At 53.8% G+C, this 16,364-nt stretch overlaps 4 protein-coding genes across 4 annotated transcripts; 3 read left to right on the top strand and 1 right to left on the bottom strand.

The window, feature by feature from the left end:
- Positions 1-1,530: 1,530 nt before the first annotated feature.
- GUITHDRAFT_60891 (hypothetical protein) lies at positions 1,531-1,899 on the bottom strand (the record flags this gene model as incomplete). The annotated part of the gene is made up of 1 exon (XM_005822446.1): positions 1,531-1,899. A coding segment is annotated over one exon (369 nt), but the record flags the coding sequence as incomplete, so codon positions are not given.
- Positions 1,900-4,427: 2,528 nt separating this feature from the next.
- Positions 4,428-4,788, top strand: GUITHDRAFT_118331 (hypothetical protein; the record flags this gene model as incomplete). The annotated part of the gene is made up of 2 exons (XM_005822445.1): positions 4,428-4,652; positions 4,708-4,788. 2 exons carry the CDS (start codon positions 4,428-4,430, stop codon positions 4,786-4,788), a joined length of 306 nt encoding a protein of 101 aa, XP_005822502.1.
- Positions 4,789-7,403: 2,615 nt separating this feature from the next.
- GUITHDRAFT_155476 (hypothetical protein) lies at positions 7,404-9,043 on the top strand. Its single transcript, XM_005822444.1, has 10 exons — positions 7,404-7,528; positions 7,797-7,824; positions 7,885-7,994; positions 8,042-8,085; positions 8,244-8,378; positions 8,436-8,554; positions 8,610-8,641; positions 8,692-8,718; positions 8,774-8,817; positions 8,882-9,043. The coding sequence occupies exons 1-10, from the start codon at positions 7,435-7,437 to the stop codon at positions 8,942-8,944; spliced, it is 696 nt and encodes a 231-aa protein (XP_005822501.1). The 5' UTR covers positions 7,404-7,434; the 3' UTR covers positions 8,945-9,043.
- A 2,204-nt stretch (positions 9,044-11,247) lies between these two features.
- GUITHDRAFT_146441 (hypothetical protein) lies at positions 11,248-14,845 on the top strand (the record flags this gene model as incomplete). The annotated part of the gene is made up of 19 exons (XM_005822443.1): positions 11,248-11,821; positions 11,884-12,016; positions 12,064-12,196; positions 12,243-12,347; positions 12,394-12,462; positions 12,514-12,661; positions 12,709-12,782; positions 12,827-12,880; positions 12,927-13,055; positions 13,190-13,327; positions 13,378-13,517; positions 13,579-13,686; positions 13,740-13,798; positions 13,848-13,882; positions 13,938-14,009; positions 14,146-14,189; positions 14,234-14,345; positions 14,395-14,454; positions 14,537-14,845. The coding sequence occupies 19 exons, from the start codon at positions 11,248-11,250 to the stop codon at positions 14,843-14,845; spliced, it is 2,496 nt and encodes an 831-aa protein (XP_005822500.1).
- Between the last annotated feature and the right edge of the window lie 1,519 nt (positions 14,846-16,364).

Raw genomic sequence — 16,364 nt, 5'->3', positions numbered from 1 at the left:
GCCAAGAGCTTCTCAAAATCTCTCTCCCCGGCGAGGTCTTGGGAGATATGTCCCCCAGGCTGAGAGGTCGCAGATCCCAGCCCTATTGATGTTGTCTATTGCCTGACTGCCCGTCAGCGTTCCTGTTTCTCTTCCCCACGTTTATCCCCAGCACCTATCCTTCCTCCCCCCCCCCAACCCCCGCCTGCTCCTGCTCCTGCTCCTGCTCCTGCTCCTGCTCTTGCTCCTGCTCCTCACCTGCTGCTTCAGCAACCCGTAAAGGTCAGGATACTCGGGCAGCAGCACCCAGACGTCCCGCGCAGGGAGCTGAAGGCACGCAAGGTCAACACAAGGGCAGGAGGAGGAGGAGCGACGTTACCTCCAGCAGCTCGCACTTCTCCATGGCTATGACCTGATCCCCGACCAGTCAACAACGTGCGAGCGAGAACGCGAGCGAGGAGGAGAGGAGTGAGGAGTGGAGAGCATGCCAGCGCAAGGAGCCAGCATCGCACTCGAGGACGAGGCAAGGGCAGAGGCAGGGGAGCCTGCAACACGTACCTCCGCGGTTGCCATCTCCGTCATTATCAGAGAGATTTCACCGAAGCACTCGCCGGGCCCCAGCGTCCTCACGACGAGCCCGTTAACGATCACATGACACGTCCCCTGCTCTATGAAGAAGAGCGACCGCCCTGGCGACCCCTGGTGCACCAGAACATCCCCTTCCTCCGCCACGACTGACCGCAGCCTGCTGGCCATGTCGGCGATGCAGGACGGGGAGCAGCTCGAAATCATCTGGCAGCGAGTCAACCTCTCCGTCGTGATCGGAGGTTGCTCCGATCGTCCTCCGTGCCCGTCCTTGTGAGAGGAGGTAGGAGATGCAGGAGCGAGGTGGCGCGAAAAGTCGCACTCTCCCCGCACGAAGCTGTCCCATGACATGGACCTGTGCGCTCCGTCCGGCGTCGCTGTGCGCGATCGATTGTGCAGGTTGTTCCTCCCTCCATCGAGGACGCCATCTGCAAAGTCCGACGCCCATGGCCCAGCGATCGGCTCGGACGCCTCTCCTGCGATGTCCCCGATGAGCTGAATGATGGAGTCTTGCCTAGCCACTTGCCCGCTGCTCCTCCTCACGACCCCCCCTCCCCAGTTGCTTCCGGCCTCGATCATGCTCACGAGGCCTTGGCTGGTCACTTCGCTGGAAACCTCAGGTTGGTTTCCAAATGGCTGCAGAGAAGCTGACTGGGAGTTACTCCAGCTACTCGACGAGCTCAACGGCTCCGCGCCCAGCTGGCTCGGAGCTGCCTTGCTCTGCGCCATCGGAGCTTCTTCAGGCGTCGCCTTGACGTCAAACGATCCTCCCTGCGCTTGCATGCCAAAAGATAAGGGCTGGGCACCGCCTGGCTGGAACTGCAGCGAGCCCTCAACCTTGACCGGGAGCTGCGGCAGCTGTTGCAACCCTCCGCTCTGCATCGGCCGGGAAGGAACCCCGAGCAGCGCCGGGCCCATTCCGATCGGAAGCCCCGTGGAGTGGCTCCAGGAGCCCGAATCGCGCAGCAACCTTGAGTTCGCAAGGTTCTGGAGCCTACCCATCAACGCTGGGTTGGAGTGCGCGCATTGCAGGAAAAGGACAGCGGGGAGTTGCAAGACGGTGCTCTGGGTCAGCGTGATGACATCTGCCGTCCTCGGCTCGGCTGACAGCAGCGAGATCTCACCGAAGCAGTCCCCCGCGTCCAGCATGGCAACCTGCCGCCCTCGCACTTGCACCACACACTTGCCAGACTCGAGAAAGAACATCGGGCCCGGGGGATACCCGGCGTTGATGATGGTGGTTCCCGGGCCGAGAACTGCAGTCTGCGCCATCGAAAGGACCTCTAACAACGTCATGGGATCCAGTCCTTGCAGTATCGGGATCTTGTTCACCAGCTCCTCCGCCCGGCTAAGGCCTTGCGGCCGGGGAGCAGGCTGAGGACCGACGTTGGGATACCTTGAGGAGGGTCCGAAGTAGACGAGGAGGATTTGAACCTTCTCATTCGGTCTCACGTTGACAGAAACGATGTCGAGCTTGTAGTAGCGATTGAAATCGAGCGCTGACCCAGCCCTGGCGGCAAATCGAATGTTGATGAATACCTTATCCCCCCCGTTGCTCGTCGACCTGCTCAGCTTCGAGAGCAGATCGGCCAGTGGCTGAGAATCGGAGGGGTTCACGATCGAGAGGAGGCTGACCCCGAGGAGGGGCTGGCCGTTGCTCACTGCCTTCGTCAGTGCCTGATTCGCTCTCACGAACTTCCACTCCCTGTTCAGAACCCCAACCCCAACATTCGGGCTTGCCTCCATCGCAGAGGACAGGACAGACCTCTCTCCAGCTTGAGAGTTCTCTTGGCTGCCACCTGCCTGCTTTCCCTTGACAATGCCGTTAATATGCTCCCATGCCACCTTCAAGCATTGATTCAGTGTTCTGGGCCCGCTCGACGAGTCTGGTAGGAGGGCATCCAGCTCTTGCAGCTTGCTCTTCGTAGCCTTCCTGCGATCCCTCTCCGCTGCAAGATGTCTCTCTACATTCCTCCTGCGGTACTTGTTGTTTCCTGCTCCTCCCGCCTCATCCTGCCCAGTATCTGCATCGCCCATGGAGCCATCCAAGTCCTTGCTGTTGCTGTCTGAGTTGTTGGCGGACATTCTTTGACGGACAAGGCAAGTTCCGAGCTTTCACATGTTTCGATCTCCAGTCAAACTTCAGTCAGATTCACCACTTACAACGAAGATGAGAGCGAGCCCTGCACCTCCAATCAGCCCCTGCTTCCTGCTCGATAGTCAGATGTATGAGCAGTCCTCAACTTTCCTTCCAGCAGTCCTCAACTTTCCTTCCAGCAGTCCTGAACTTTCCTTCCCTCCCCTGATCAGTCCCACCCTAGTTCACTTCTTCTAGGCAAGACCTGTCATGATCTATGTCCCCTCTCCTCTCACTCATCCCGCCGCCTCGCTGCCCCTGCTGCTGCTTCTTCACCTTCCTTTCCCTTTCCCCCCATTGTTATTGAACATGTCGGCTATGAACAACCTACCCACCGCTGTTTTGTATAACCCCCCCCCTGGATTATGGCTACCCACCCCCTACCCCTGCTGGAAAAGCATGATATATCCCTTGATCGCCCTACCTACCCTATATGGGTCATGACATATGCAGTGGAGGGTATTACATCAGATGTAATGAAATATTTACTAATAGGTGACTTAGAAAAAGCTTCCTCTATGCTATGCCTTATATGTGTGGCAAATTCGCTGCTGAACAATTAGGTAGTCAAAGACATGGGGGGGTGATGAAGTAAAGCCGGGAATCAAGTGTAGGATGGGTGGGTCATCGGGGCATCGCCGGGGGGGGGGGGGGGGGGGGGTATGGAAAGCTGGGGTGGGTGGGTACTCTCATTGGGAGACAAAAGAGTTTGGGAGTCTGCAGTTCCTCTGTAGCGGGCACTATAGGGCCAAGTCAGAGGGATATCCATTTTATATTAGAGCTTCAATCGAATAATCGGCTACCTAGGTGGTACTACTTTTATTATTCCACCAACCATTCCGACAACGCCTCCTTCAAAATGGATCCTACCTACACCGTAACCCCCCTTCCCCAATCGAGTTGACCTCCTTATTAACCCACCCACCGGTAGTATTTGACAAAACATGGAACACACGAACAACACGTCCTATAGAGAGCTCTTTTCATAAATGAGATAGAATATATAATCCATATGCTCTGACCTAGCCCTTCAGTTGCTGATAGTCCCACTGTTCCCAAAATTCACATATCTTTACCACCTACCCCTGGTCTCATGTCTGTATTGACCTGTACCCACCCACTGTCTACAAAACGATTCTACCCCACCCCCAACACCCACCACCCCGACCCCCGAGAAGAAGAGAATAACGACTGTAACTGTGATGTAACGGTTGGAAGTAGTTCAGTTCCTACCAAGTCTCGGCCCGGCAGGCCGAAGCCGAATGGTTGCAGATGAGCCGCCATGCTTGAGCGGGGAGGAGGGAGGGGAAGGAGAAGGAGGGAGGGAGGGAGGGAAGGAGGTGAGAAGAAGAGCATCTCATGAACATGGTCAGAAGAATGATGTGGGAGGCTCGACAGATGAGCAAACACGGAAAGGCTGGTAGGGGGGATACGAAGAGAAAATTCTTTACGAACAAGTGAAAGTGTGCAGGAGATGCTTCAAACTTGACACGTTGGTGACACTGGTGGTATACGAAGGTAGTGGCAGAGTGTTTGCTATGAATATTATCTGCTCTGCGCATGGCATGGCGTTCAAAACCATGAATCATGAATGTCACGTTCTTTGCAATGTGTTCTTCTAATACCGTATCATCGTGGTTTTGCTGTGCCCTTACGTTTTGCCGCAGATCCTTTTCAAACGAGCTAGACCAAGTGCAGCAGCATCCTGTTATATCGCTATCTCGTCATGAGCCTGGAGTTTCATGGCTTCAGCGGTCGATTTTCATCCGTCACATCGCCCCGAGACCATGTCGCTGGCGACGCAGCACAAACCATGTCCAACGCTCGAGCCGATGCCGATGAATGCGCAAAGGACGAGTTCAACATGCTCGAGGACCTGCTGGACGAGAGTGACGGGGAAGACGAGGCTCTGGACAGGAAGAGGCTGGGTGCAGCGGAAGGTAGCAGCCTGGTTGCCATCAAAGGGGGTGGTGGGGAAGGCCATGGCTCCCCTCTTGCATCCTCAGAGAGTCGCCGGTTCTCAGATCGTCATCGTGGCAGCAGCGGGCAGGAAAAATTCCGCTGGAACATTCCAGAAGAAGTTCTGATGCAGATCGCGATCCGGGTCGGGTGGAAGGACATGCTGCTGCTGTGCATGTCAGTTTGCCGGAAATGGTCGCTTACGTTGAGATCCGATGTGCTGTGGTATCAGTTCTGTAAGGAGGTGAGAAACAAAAGAGCAAAGGGGATGAGAATGGGGAGGAGAGAACGATTAAGAAGGCGAGAGGGAGAGAGGAGGCAGGGGAACAGGGGAGAGAAAAGCGGAGGGAAACGAGCGAAGGACTGAGTGTATCCCAGCTTGTCGTCGAGAAAGATTGTTGTTTTGGACAGAACTCTGATCGGATCCAGGTGAGAGAGATTGATTTGATTTCTGGTGAAGGTGGAGATGGCTGTTGTGATGATGGTGGAGATGGAGCTAAAAGTGGAGATGACTTTTCTTGTTTACAGGATGGACCGTTATGGAAGCATTTCAGGCTAGAAACACGAAGAAAGATTGAGAAAGTCTTTGGTGAATTGCAGACAGGTAGGATGGTTTAGTTGGTGCTGTTGCCGGAATCGATGCGCTGTTGTAGCATTCATTTGCTATGTTTTACCCGAGAGACATTACTCGACATCGTTGTTGTCTTGTTTTTATTGCTTTCACGCCATCGGATTTTGATTTGCCCGTTCCAAAATGCTGAAAACAAATGAATGCACGTGGTGCTTTCAAAGTTCGAGACTGATTCTGTCTTACCAGGGTGGAACTGGTTGAGAATAAGAATGGAAAAAGATGATTTTGACGAGGACGAAGCAAGCAGATGCCGTAATGTAAGACGAGAAGAATGAACGATAAAGATCGGAGCTCATGCCGATGACAGGTGGTAAAGAAACTCGCGAGGAAAGAATGGACCCAAGTAATATCGACCTTATTGGTGTTTCGTGTCTGACATTTTTCTTCCATTTCTTTCTTCTGCACTCCTGTGTTTCACCCTTCCTGTTTCGTATTTCCCCTTTGTTACTTGTCCTCCTTCCCTTCCCCTTTTCCTTTCATCCCGAATTCTCGAATTTGCTTTCGTCTCTCAGCTGTATGACTGCGTTGCCCTTGTCATGGTCGAGTTCATGGAGCGACTTGCTGTGGAAGTCTGGGGTGGCATGCGAGGAGGAGGAGAATGGGGTGCAGGAGGAGCAGGAGGAGAGTCAAACGGCCGCAGCAGCAGTGGGGAAGGGGTCGGGTTTGGCGGAGCAGAGAGCGCAGAGAGCGACGGGGTGAACGGAGGAAACGAGCGGGGGTCGAAGCGGAGGGAGATAGAAGATGAGCTGAAGGTGCTGGAGAAGATCGTGGAGGGATGGAGGAGAGCGAAGGTCTGGATCAAGAGGATGAACTCGATGCATGAAGAGCTGAACCTCCTCGTCGAGAGGGAGAATCGAAAGTACGATGCCCACCTCTCCTCCTGCTGGTGAGCCTCGTGCCCTCCCTCCTGATGTCTTCCTCCTCCTCTTCCCCGCTCGACTCGACCGATCTGTTTTACACCTGACGTGGAGGAAGCAGCAGACAGGCGCACACCCCGTCGGTCTATCAGAAGGGTGTCATCGCCTTCCGTGACCTCGTCCTCCTCTGGACTTCTCATCGTGCTGCTCGGGTCCGGCGGTCGCTGCAGTTCCTTGCTCAACAGGTGTGCCCTTCTCTCCTCTTTCTGTGCTATTCAGCCGATGTCATCCCTTTCATATCCTTGCCGCCCCCTTCCTCCTTCGTCCCCCCTTTCTCCTCCCAGTCTTTCTCCTTCGTCCCCCCCTTTCTCCTCCCAGTCTTTCTCCTTCTCCTTCCTGTCTGCATGTTGATCTTTTTGCCTCACCACGTGCTCACGTAGGAGCTTTTGGATCTCTCTGACCGTCACCTCGATCTTCTACTAGAGTTTCAGTCTGTCCTCGAACAGCTCGATGTCCGGGTGCGGTCAATTTCACCTTCCTCCCCTGTCCTCCTGCTTTCTGCGCCTACCAACCTCCACCTTCCTCCCGCTTTTCTCCTCCCTCTCTCTCCCTTCCCCTTCGTTCTGGTTTCCTGCACCTGCCAATTCTCATTTCCTGTCTTGAGCGCGTGACGACGGGACAGGACGATCTGACCGGAGGAGGAAGTATGCGAGGGCAGGCGAAGCTGCGAAAGTTTTTCCTGCAGCCGCTGAGGCAGCTGCAGTGTCAGCGATCATACGCTCAGAGGAGTGGGAAGGTAAGGAGGGGCACGCGAGAGGAGATGGGGGCAGTACAGGAAGCTGACGTTTGTGCTAGATGCGAATGTTTGGTGGGGAAATGGATTTGATCTATGGCCCAGGAAGTGAAGGAGAAGACTGAGAGATGAGAACGAGGGGATGGAGTTGTGGGTTGTGAGAGGGAGCGGGTTTGAACCGTCATGCACACAGCATAACATGCGATGTATCTATGATGAAATTTTGAGATTCCGATAGAACAACCTCCCATCAACACGGACATCATCAAAGTAGACTTCATGATATCCTCCTCCTCCCCCTCACTCTCTCCCCCTCACTCCCACCCTCATCCTCGTCCTCATCCTCATCCTCGTCCTCGTCCTCGTCCTCGTCCTCATCCTTATCCTCCCCCTCCCCCTCCTCGTCTTCGCATTATTTTGGTAGACTCTACCCCTCCTATTCTGGTTTGAGCAGGGGTGGGTAGCAGGCGTGTAAAGTGTCATGGAGGCCGCTATGGCAGTGAAGCAGGCAAGGGCGCGAGGAGGAGGAGGAGGAGGAGTGAGCTCGGTTGCGATCCTCTCTCTGCTCATGATGGCCAACATCGCGGGTATGCTGCATCATGTCCCGCTACGTGAATGTAGCGGTTGTTGATGATGATCCTTAGCAAGCATTCCTGCCCTTCGGGATCGAATGATTTCTCCCTCCTCTCCTCAGTGCTCCTGATGAGCTGGATGGCCGTCCATGCAATGATTCTCATCTGCTTTCTTTTGCTGTTGTAGTGGTATGGTCCTCCTTGGATGCACACCTATCTAGATATTGCTGTCTACTGCCAACCCGTCCTCCACTGTTTGATCCTAACGACGGTACCTTTGCAGAGTCCTTTTCTTTCTCCCGCATTCCATGGTGAACACTATTCTTACGCGTTATCGTTTTGTTGTGCATGTTCAGCTGACAATCATTCAGCATGACTGTGAGCAGGCATGTCAGCAAGCATGTTATCCCTCGCAGCAGCATTACACGGCTTGCGAGTGCAGTGAAAGCCCGCTCCCTCATGACCCCTCTGCTCCGAATGGGTAGGAGCTCCGTTGCCGCAGCAACATCTTCAGCTGACATCCTGCAGCAGCTGAGGTGGACAGTGAGGGGGTCTCCGAAGAGACGATGCAGGTGCTCAACGGCGTTCTTTCCTTGCTTCCCCTGCCCTACTGTTGTTCGCGATCGCCATACACCTCTCCCGACCCCCATCCTTCCCTTCCTACTTTCTCTCTCCCCTATACACTCGCAACTTCTTCCCTGCTAGTTCACATCGTCTCATGTGCCCTCAGGATTTCTGGATTGCGGCAGAGGACGGGAACGTGGCGAGGGTGTCGGAGCTCATCGCTACCGGAATCGCAGTAGATTCGGTGCAGACTGACGACTCCTACGAGCTGTCCGGGCTTGCAGATCGGAACCGTGATCAGGTACATGAGACCAGGACTGAAGTAGCACTTTCATAGTGACTGTGTTGGTGCGGGAAGACCTCTGGAGGGACTACGGCGCTTCACATCGCCAGCATGTTTGGACATGCTGATCTGGCCAGGATGCTGCTCGAGAAGGGAGCAAGTGTCGCCTCGACAACTCCAGAGTCCAACACGCCGTGAGGAGATCTGTGAAGAAGCGCACGTGTAGCCTGATGCTTTGTCTTGAAACAGCTTGCATGTCGCCGTCATCAACCAGAACAAAGGTCCGATCCGATCTCTGAGTTGTGCCCTTGGATCTGACGAGCTGGAGCAGACGTCATCCGGGTTCTCGTGGAAGCTGGTTGGCTCGAGCAGAGCTTTCTCCCTTCCTGTTTGCATCTCAAAGTTGTCAACAGGGGCGGATGCAGATGCTGAGAACGCGTTCGAGGAATCCCCCAAGGTGATGGAGGAGCCTCCCTCGGAGGAGGAAGCAACGTATGCTGGGGCTCATCCTTTCCCTTCAGTCAATCGCCAGGATGATGAACTTGAGCTCGGACGTCCTCGCCCTCCTTGAGGGCGGCAAGTAGACACTTTTAAGAGCTCGAGGTTCAACGGTTACCGGCCGGTCGCCGGGCGGCGGCGTTGAATGCACTGCGGCATCATGGCATAGTCAACGACGAGTCCGCGACCTCTCTCACCGTTGTGAGTGAGACTTTCACGGTTATGACAGTGCTTGCATGTAAATATTTCGAAACTTAGACATCAGCTTCGAGCCCGGAGGACCGGGCCAGTGCGGCCGGCCGAGGGCATGATTGCCAACTTAGTTAGTTGCCGGGGGCAGCAGTGACGGTGTGCGACTCGGCGACCGCCGCCGTGACTGTCAGGCCCGGGCCGGCGGTGGCGGCCGACGGTCCTGCCGCAGTGCAGTCACTGAGTGGTTTTGAGTACTTAGTACGGCCCTCGGGATCGGACGGTACTACGCGGCTCGAGCCTCGGAGTGCGGCGGCCTCGGGCCACGCACTGCGCCGCCCTGAGGCTGGCCCTGTGGCCAACCGCGGCCTTGCCACTGACGGTGCGGCCGCCGCCACCGGCCCGGCCCCCGCCAGTGGCCTGCCCGCCAGCCTCCGGATCATCGGATGGTCCCTGCCCGGCGGAGTACGGGCCTGAGGCCGCTCACCGTCACGCCGGGTCCCGGGGTCCACGGCAGTGAGAGCCGATTCACGGGCCACCCGGTCACTCAGCCTGTGACTCACTGAGCCGATCTATTTTCGTTCGCATTTTGAGAAAATGTTTAGTCAACTGATCGGAAAAATGGACGGCAATTGACAAGTTGAGTAAACCTTTTACCTCAATCTTTCTGATTTCACAAGAGGTCACTGTTTGAGCGGCTCTGTCTGGTTGATGTCATAGGAAAAGTTTGAAAAGTGAGAGAAGAATTTCAACGGGCCCTTGAAACTGAAGCCTCCTGATGGAGTCACTACCCGACTCCACGAGCTAACAGGACCCCCCTTTTGAACGCTCAAAATGGGGGGTCACTCAATAGCCTCTGTGCCGAAAGAGTAAACTGATTTTAGCTCTGTTGCATTCCGCTACGACCACCGGTGGTACCCCCCTGCCACTGCCGCCCGGTAAGATGATGGTACCCACCTATTGCTACCTTGGTACCACCTTCATAGGGCGCGGCCATTATAACATAGGAGCCTTCACCCCTCCTAGCAGCAGGTATTGAGCCCAAGGACCCCACCCTTTCAGACTGAGGACCCCCCTTACTAGACTCATTTTGAAAGTCCCTCCCTGGTCACCCCGTTGACGACCCCCTTTCAAGTTTCTTAGCCCATGGCACAGGAGGTACCGTGGTGACCCCCTCCGTGACCACCGTGTATTGACCGCATTTTAGGACGGGTACTTTTTGAACTTTGTACCCCACCCCCCTTGAAAGGCCTTGATGTTGAAAGGTAATAACACTACCCACCCCATTTGCATCGACGATTATGACCAAATTACTCGGGCTGCACTGCGGCATGACCCACCCTATGTCTGTAGATATTAATGTTTGACAACCCCCTGTTTCACCCAGCACTACCCACCTCTCTCTCCATTTCCATTGATTCACACTACCCCTTCCGGGTTGACCCGCTCCTACATATCTATTGGCAGTGGTTTCGCTATAAAGTTTCTAGGACCCCTACCTCAACACTGCCTAGGACAAAGACCACCCCCTATTCAATGCTTTGAAGCACCCCACCTACCCTGCTCAAGCGTCAATCCCCTTCCGCCGCCGCCTCCGCCGCTACCACGTGCCCTTCATGCTCTTAGTTGCCCATCTGACTGCGCTATGCTGATCTTTTGCTTATCCTCGTGCTCTTTCCCATCGCAGTTTATCCCTCCATTGCCTTACCTGCCGTTCTTGTGCCAATACTCTCCAACAACAGTGTAGAAATCATGCGGTTGACTGGTTCAAATTTTGTCAGTAGGAAGTTTTTCATTAAGATTGCTGCTCCGTTTCTTGTAGCTGAACTTGCAACTGTTCTTCAATTTTACCTCAACCCTCACTGATGAGTTTATGTCACTCAAACCTTCATGCATCATTCATGCCACTGCATTTTTCTCCCAGTGCCTAAGATTGAAAGCAGTTGCTTCTGAAGACATTGATCACCTAGATGTTCTGTTGTATTTCACCATCTCTAAGTGTTTGGATCCTTATTGCCACACCCTTAGATATTGAATCGATCCAACCTGAAAGCACGGAAATGGCAGACAAGGCAAATCAATCATATAATTGATCAAGTTCATTTTTGTTGCTAGTCCTCACAAGGCCTGTGTATCGACAGTCAACATTGTATTAGGATAGAGAAGATGTTTCTGTGTAACGCAGATAAATGCTCGGAGCATGTCGATCAAAGTTGGCAAGCCTCTGACAACATCCTGTTCCCAGAGCTTTCCATATTCCAGCGATCTTGGATATTCTCCAGAGATCTTGGAACCTCTCCGGTGGCCGCGGTTCGTCCTCTTTCTCCAGTTCAGGAAGTCAACCATAGAGCGCATGAAAATGAAAAGTGCAGGAAGAGGTGCTGCGAATGGAATGAAAATAGGTGTGAGCACGGCCAAGGAGCCGGCTGGTTCGTCAGTTCAGCGCGCGAGGCCAACCAACACGCCTCCAAGAGGCCGCCTGAGCTCTACTGAGAAGATGAGAGTGACGGTGTATAAGTGCGCTCCGGATGCTCCCCTCCAAGCGAATGAACAGGGGAAAGCTTTGATTGTTCCAGATACTTGGCAAGAGTTTCTGAATGTGATGAGCGCGCGAAAGAGAAATTTGCTTTTGACTTGTTTGGCACAGGCTGTCTCTAGGAAATTCAATGTAAATCGAATCATCAGCGTGGAGACTCTTGATGGAGGAACAATCTTGGAAGAATTGGATGAGATCATGGCAGGAGACAAGCTTGTAATTCGATGCGCAGAGGATGGTGAGCTGGACACTTTGAATGCGCCTGATGTTAGGAGTGACTTTCCTTGAAAGCCCCACAAGGAAGAGGCCGAAATATGAATGGTCAGCAGGAAGAAGCAGGAGAGGTCGATCACATGGAGGAATTGTTCCGCAGAAACGTGCTCGATGTGCTGGGCGATGAGAACGATCACGGGGCTGTAAAGCCCGATACCAGGTCGTGTATGGCATATCGTACTGCGAGAGAATGAAAGTTTTCCTTAGCGTGGACCATGCCAACATGAACAACATGATGTCATCCATGTCTCAGATGTCTCTACGAGGAAAGGGGATGGACCACGAGGTAGCCAGGAATGCTGTGGTGGGTCAGCAGGAGAACAATAACGGGAACCAGATGGTCTGTTCCTCCTTCTTGCCTTTTCTCCGCTGACATTGTCTACCAGAACCTCCACCTCCATGACAACATGAACCTCAGACCCCAAGGTGACATGCAGCCCGGGAATGGCGGAGTGATGGACATGCCGCCGCTCAACGGGCAGCAGCTGCAGGTGCCGGTCAACACTTGCCTTGTCCCTCCCCTGATCGCTGCAGCAGATGTGGAACGAGCAGGTTCAGCGAATGCTCGCCGCTACTCAGATCCCAGGGCAAATCTCGGGCAACCAGGTCGAACGTTGACGCGGTACAGGACGACATCGCTTGACAGACTTCAATCAGGTTCCGAACCCAGGGTTCCTTCCAAACAACATTCCGGCGAACAACAACGCAAACTGGGCGTCAATGCAGCCTCTCGCTCGGCAGTTCATGATGCAACAGCAGAACCTCATGCCGGGCATGCAGCCTCAGCAGCCAGGAGCTCTACCAGGTGAAGTTCCCTTCACCCAGTCGCAGGGCGTTGACAAGACTTTGTAGGTATGAATATGAATCCTGCATTCGGCCTCGGGCAGTTCGGACCGCAGAGTAACGGACGACGCTCGCACGAGCAGGTGATAAAGGATCTTTCTCTCCCTCCTCGCTCACTTCCCGTTAGGCAAGGTTTTCTCCGCTGGTTCAGATCCTCCGCGATCATTTAGTGGCGACTAACGTAAGCTTGCGGGCCCTCAGCCAAATTTGTTGACCTCGCGGCGCAGGTGAAGGAGATGGACGTCGAGCTGATCTCACAGAAGCTTGCGTCTCTCGTGCCCGACTGGCAAACTCGGCTCGGGGTGAACAGCGTAGCTGACTACATCAATGAGGCTGCACAGGCGGGGCTCGTGCAGGTATCAAGAAAGACCAGACCTCCTCTAACCCTCTATATCCCATCCGCTCACCACTATAACCTAACACTCGCACATGGTTCACTATCATCGGCCCTGCTGTTAACCAGCAGGTTGCTCATTGATGGTGTTGTCAGGTTCAGCAGAACGGCAAGCAGATCGTCGCATCGATTCGCGGCAACAGAGAGATGGGAATCGTCAAGTGGGTGAAGGAGAGTTATGGCTTCATCCAGTCAGCATCTCATGCTGAAGATTTGTTCTATCATGGCAGCGAGGTTCAAGTCTCACTACCTTTGCTACAAACCAGTGACATCCTTGTTTATAGGTCCGAGCTAACCGTCTTCTCATGGCCGGAGATGAAGTCGAGTTCCTAGTCGTGCGGAATCCTTTCACGGGCAAACTGAACGCAACTCAAATCTACCTCATTAACGGAACCGACTCTCCGGTCGCTCTTCAAGGAGGAGGGTAGGAGGAACAAAGCATTATCATTCGTCAGCTTAAGGTTTTTCTTCAGATCGCCTGCCAGCTCGGCTGGTCTTGCTCCCCTTGCTACAGCGGAAAGTCTGAACCAGTTCTTTGCGGGAGAGAACAATGAAGAGATTAATCAGTTCATTGATCGCATGTCCAACATGGGGTGAGGGAGCGAGAAGATGATGATGCGAAGATGTAATTTCTCCTGTTTGTCAGGTTCTCCATTTCGCAGATCGAAGAAAGTCTTCGTAGCTTCCACGCTAACATATCAGGAGGTATCGTTTGTTATTCTGTCTGATCTTCGACATTCTCAACGTCTGTTAGGGAACAACTTCAATGTTGGCGTTAACGGACCATATGTGAGAAACGCAGCTGCGGTCAACGAGAGTCGTGCTGACAGTCTTGCTGTCTCAGGGATTCGGTGGGTCTTCCATGGCTGGGAAATCGCAGATCATTGAGCCGAACAAGGAGCCCTGGTTGTTCAAGGTGCGAATCAAGTCGCTGCTTGTCTGTGGGTGCCTTGTTTGATCGAGAAGGAGGATGAAAATTTCTGCTCTGCAACCAACATGCTGTTGGCTTTCTTCTGCTTTCTGCTGTTCTTGTTAAGACTCTCTCCTGCTAGACCAAAATGTGCAAATTTTGGCCCAACTGCCCGCGAGGCGCAAAGTGAGGGATCTTTCTTGTACACATTCTCCTAACCATCTTTTCAGATGCTGGTTTGCCCATGGCGACGATGAACTTCGCAAGCCCAACAGCGTCGCCTATATGCTCTCGACGCAGGGCAAACTGATCGATCAGCAGCAGCAGCAGCAGCAGCTCCAGGTCTTGGAGGAGGAGAGCAGGTGGAAACAAAGTTGACGTAAGTTGGCAGACCATGGGGATGGAACAGCGTCCTCTCCTCAACGGCATGATGGGCAATGCCGAGAACCAGGTGAGGGAGGAGGGAGGATGGACGTAGAGCTGGAGGCGGGGAGGAGGAGTGGGAGACAGCAGCAGCTGAACGTTCTTGGCAGTTCTTCCAGCCGAGCTTGCATGACGGGGAGCAGCTTGAGATGGGCTCGTACAACGGGGGAATGCCTATGAACAACATGCCTCCCTTCTACGCCATGCAGCGACAGGGCTTGCCCAATGAAGGATGGAACGTGGCAGATCAGAGCGGCTGGATGTCCTCCATGCCTAGCACGGACTTCCTTCCCTCGGGTCAGTACGACAATCATGGCTACCTCGGCGACTCCATGTTCAGCGCTGTTGACGGCTCCAGCAACAGCGGGTTCGGGACACTTGACACTGGGCTGCCTTCGGGGAGCTATGGCGGCAGATGATGTGGTGGAGGAAGGAGGAGGAGACGGTGGAAGGAGGAGAAGGATGGGGCTTGACTCTCTGAGATGTGAAGGTATAATGTTGCTATCTTGTCAACAAGTATGTATGGATATCATGAGGAAGGGTTTTCCAAGGTTGTCAATTTTCAAACGAAAAACTACACAAAAAGGCAGAGGAAATTTCAAAAAAAACAAGAAAAATCGCAGAAGCGGAACTAATTTCGTGGGTATGCATTCAACAGTTTTCCCCGGGATCGGGAAGAGACGACTATCTATAAGGGTATCTATGAGGAGTGGGTCTATCGGTAAAAGATGAGTTTAAGATGTAGATGTTTGTTTACATGATGATGTACTCTGCTTGTCTTCCAGTTGAAGTGAGAGATGATGATGATGATTGGGAAGATTGAACGACGAACTGAAGATGATGTTTTATGTCCTTGAGATCTTCAGCTTGTGTCGTCGCATGTTTGTGTCTTTCTTTCTTACAGTGTTCCTAATATTTAGTAAACAAAGTTTGTCATTCGTTACATCGATCTACTACGGTCTTCATGGTTCCATCCACAACCACCATCAACTTTTCTTTTTGTACTTTGCCAGCTCCTGCTATGTAAGTCCCTTCCCGCTCTTCTTCTTCCCTCTCCCCTCCTCTCCCTATTTTGTCCTGTCCTGTCCTGTCCTGTCCTGTCCTGCACCCCCTCCCATCTCTCTTCTTCTCTCCTTGTTCTTCAGTAGAGCTCTCCTCGCAGCAGCAGCTTGGGCGCATCGATCACTGGCAGCCCAGCATGCGGACAGACATGAGGAAAAACCAGGAGTCGACCTCTGCGTGGAGACAATCAGAGCCTCCTCCCTCAGGTCCTCCCTCAGGTCCTCCTCCTCCCGCCCCTCGCTCGCTCGCTTCCTCTCTTGTCTTCTTCTCAGCCACCCACCTCCACTCTCCTGCGGCCTCCTGCTTCCCCTCCTGCTTCCCCTCCTCTTTCTCTCCATTCCCCCTCACCTCATCGGCTTTGCTGTCCCAAGGATTTCCCCACTCGTCGGAACGTTCCGTCCTTCCCGCTCGAGGAGCACCTAGAACTTCCGTTACCCCCCCGATCCACTCCCTCCTCCCTTGCTTGCTCCCTCCTCGTGCTCCCTTCAACATCCTCCTCCTCTCCTTCTCACCGTCTCTCCTCCTTCGCCGCACCCAGAGAGGTACAGCAGGAATGTCCTCGTCGAATTTCTCTGTGGAAAGTCAGGCTGGGGGCGACTGCGAAAAGGACAGGTGAAACGAGAGGTGCGAGAAGAGGAGAAAGGAGGAAGGAAAGGGAAACGGAAGTGGGAAGAGGAGAGAGGGAGATCAGGGGAGGATGGAAAGGAGACGAAGAGAGAAAGGAGGAAGGAAAGGGAGTTGGGGGAAGAGAGGAGAGGAGGAGAGGAGGAGAGGAGGAGAGGAGGAGAGGAGGAGAGGAGGAGAGGAGGAGAGGAGGACAGGCGTGGAAAGGCGAGGGCAGGGAAGGAGGGGAGTCCGTGGGGAGGGAAAGACCTC

Source organism: Guillardia theta, assembly GCF_000315625.1.
Source record: "Guillardia theta CCMP2712 unplaced genomic scaffold GUITHscaffold_125, whole genome shotgun sequence".
Lineage (NCBI taxonomy): Eukaryota > Cryptophyceae > Pyrenomonadales > Geminigeraceae > Guillardia > Guillardia theta.
The sequence above is the reverse complement of the archived record's forward strand: the minus strand, read 5'-3'. Positions and strand labels throughout refer to the sequence as shown.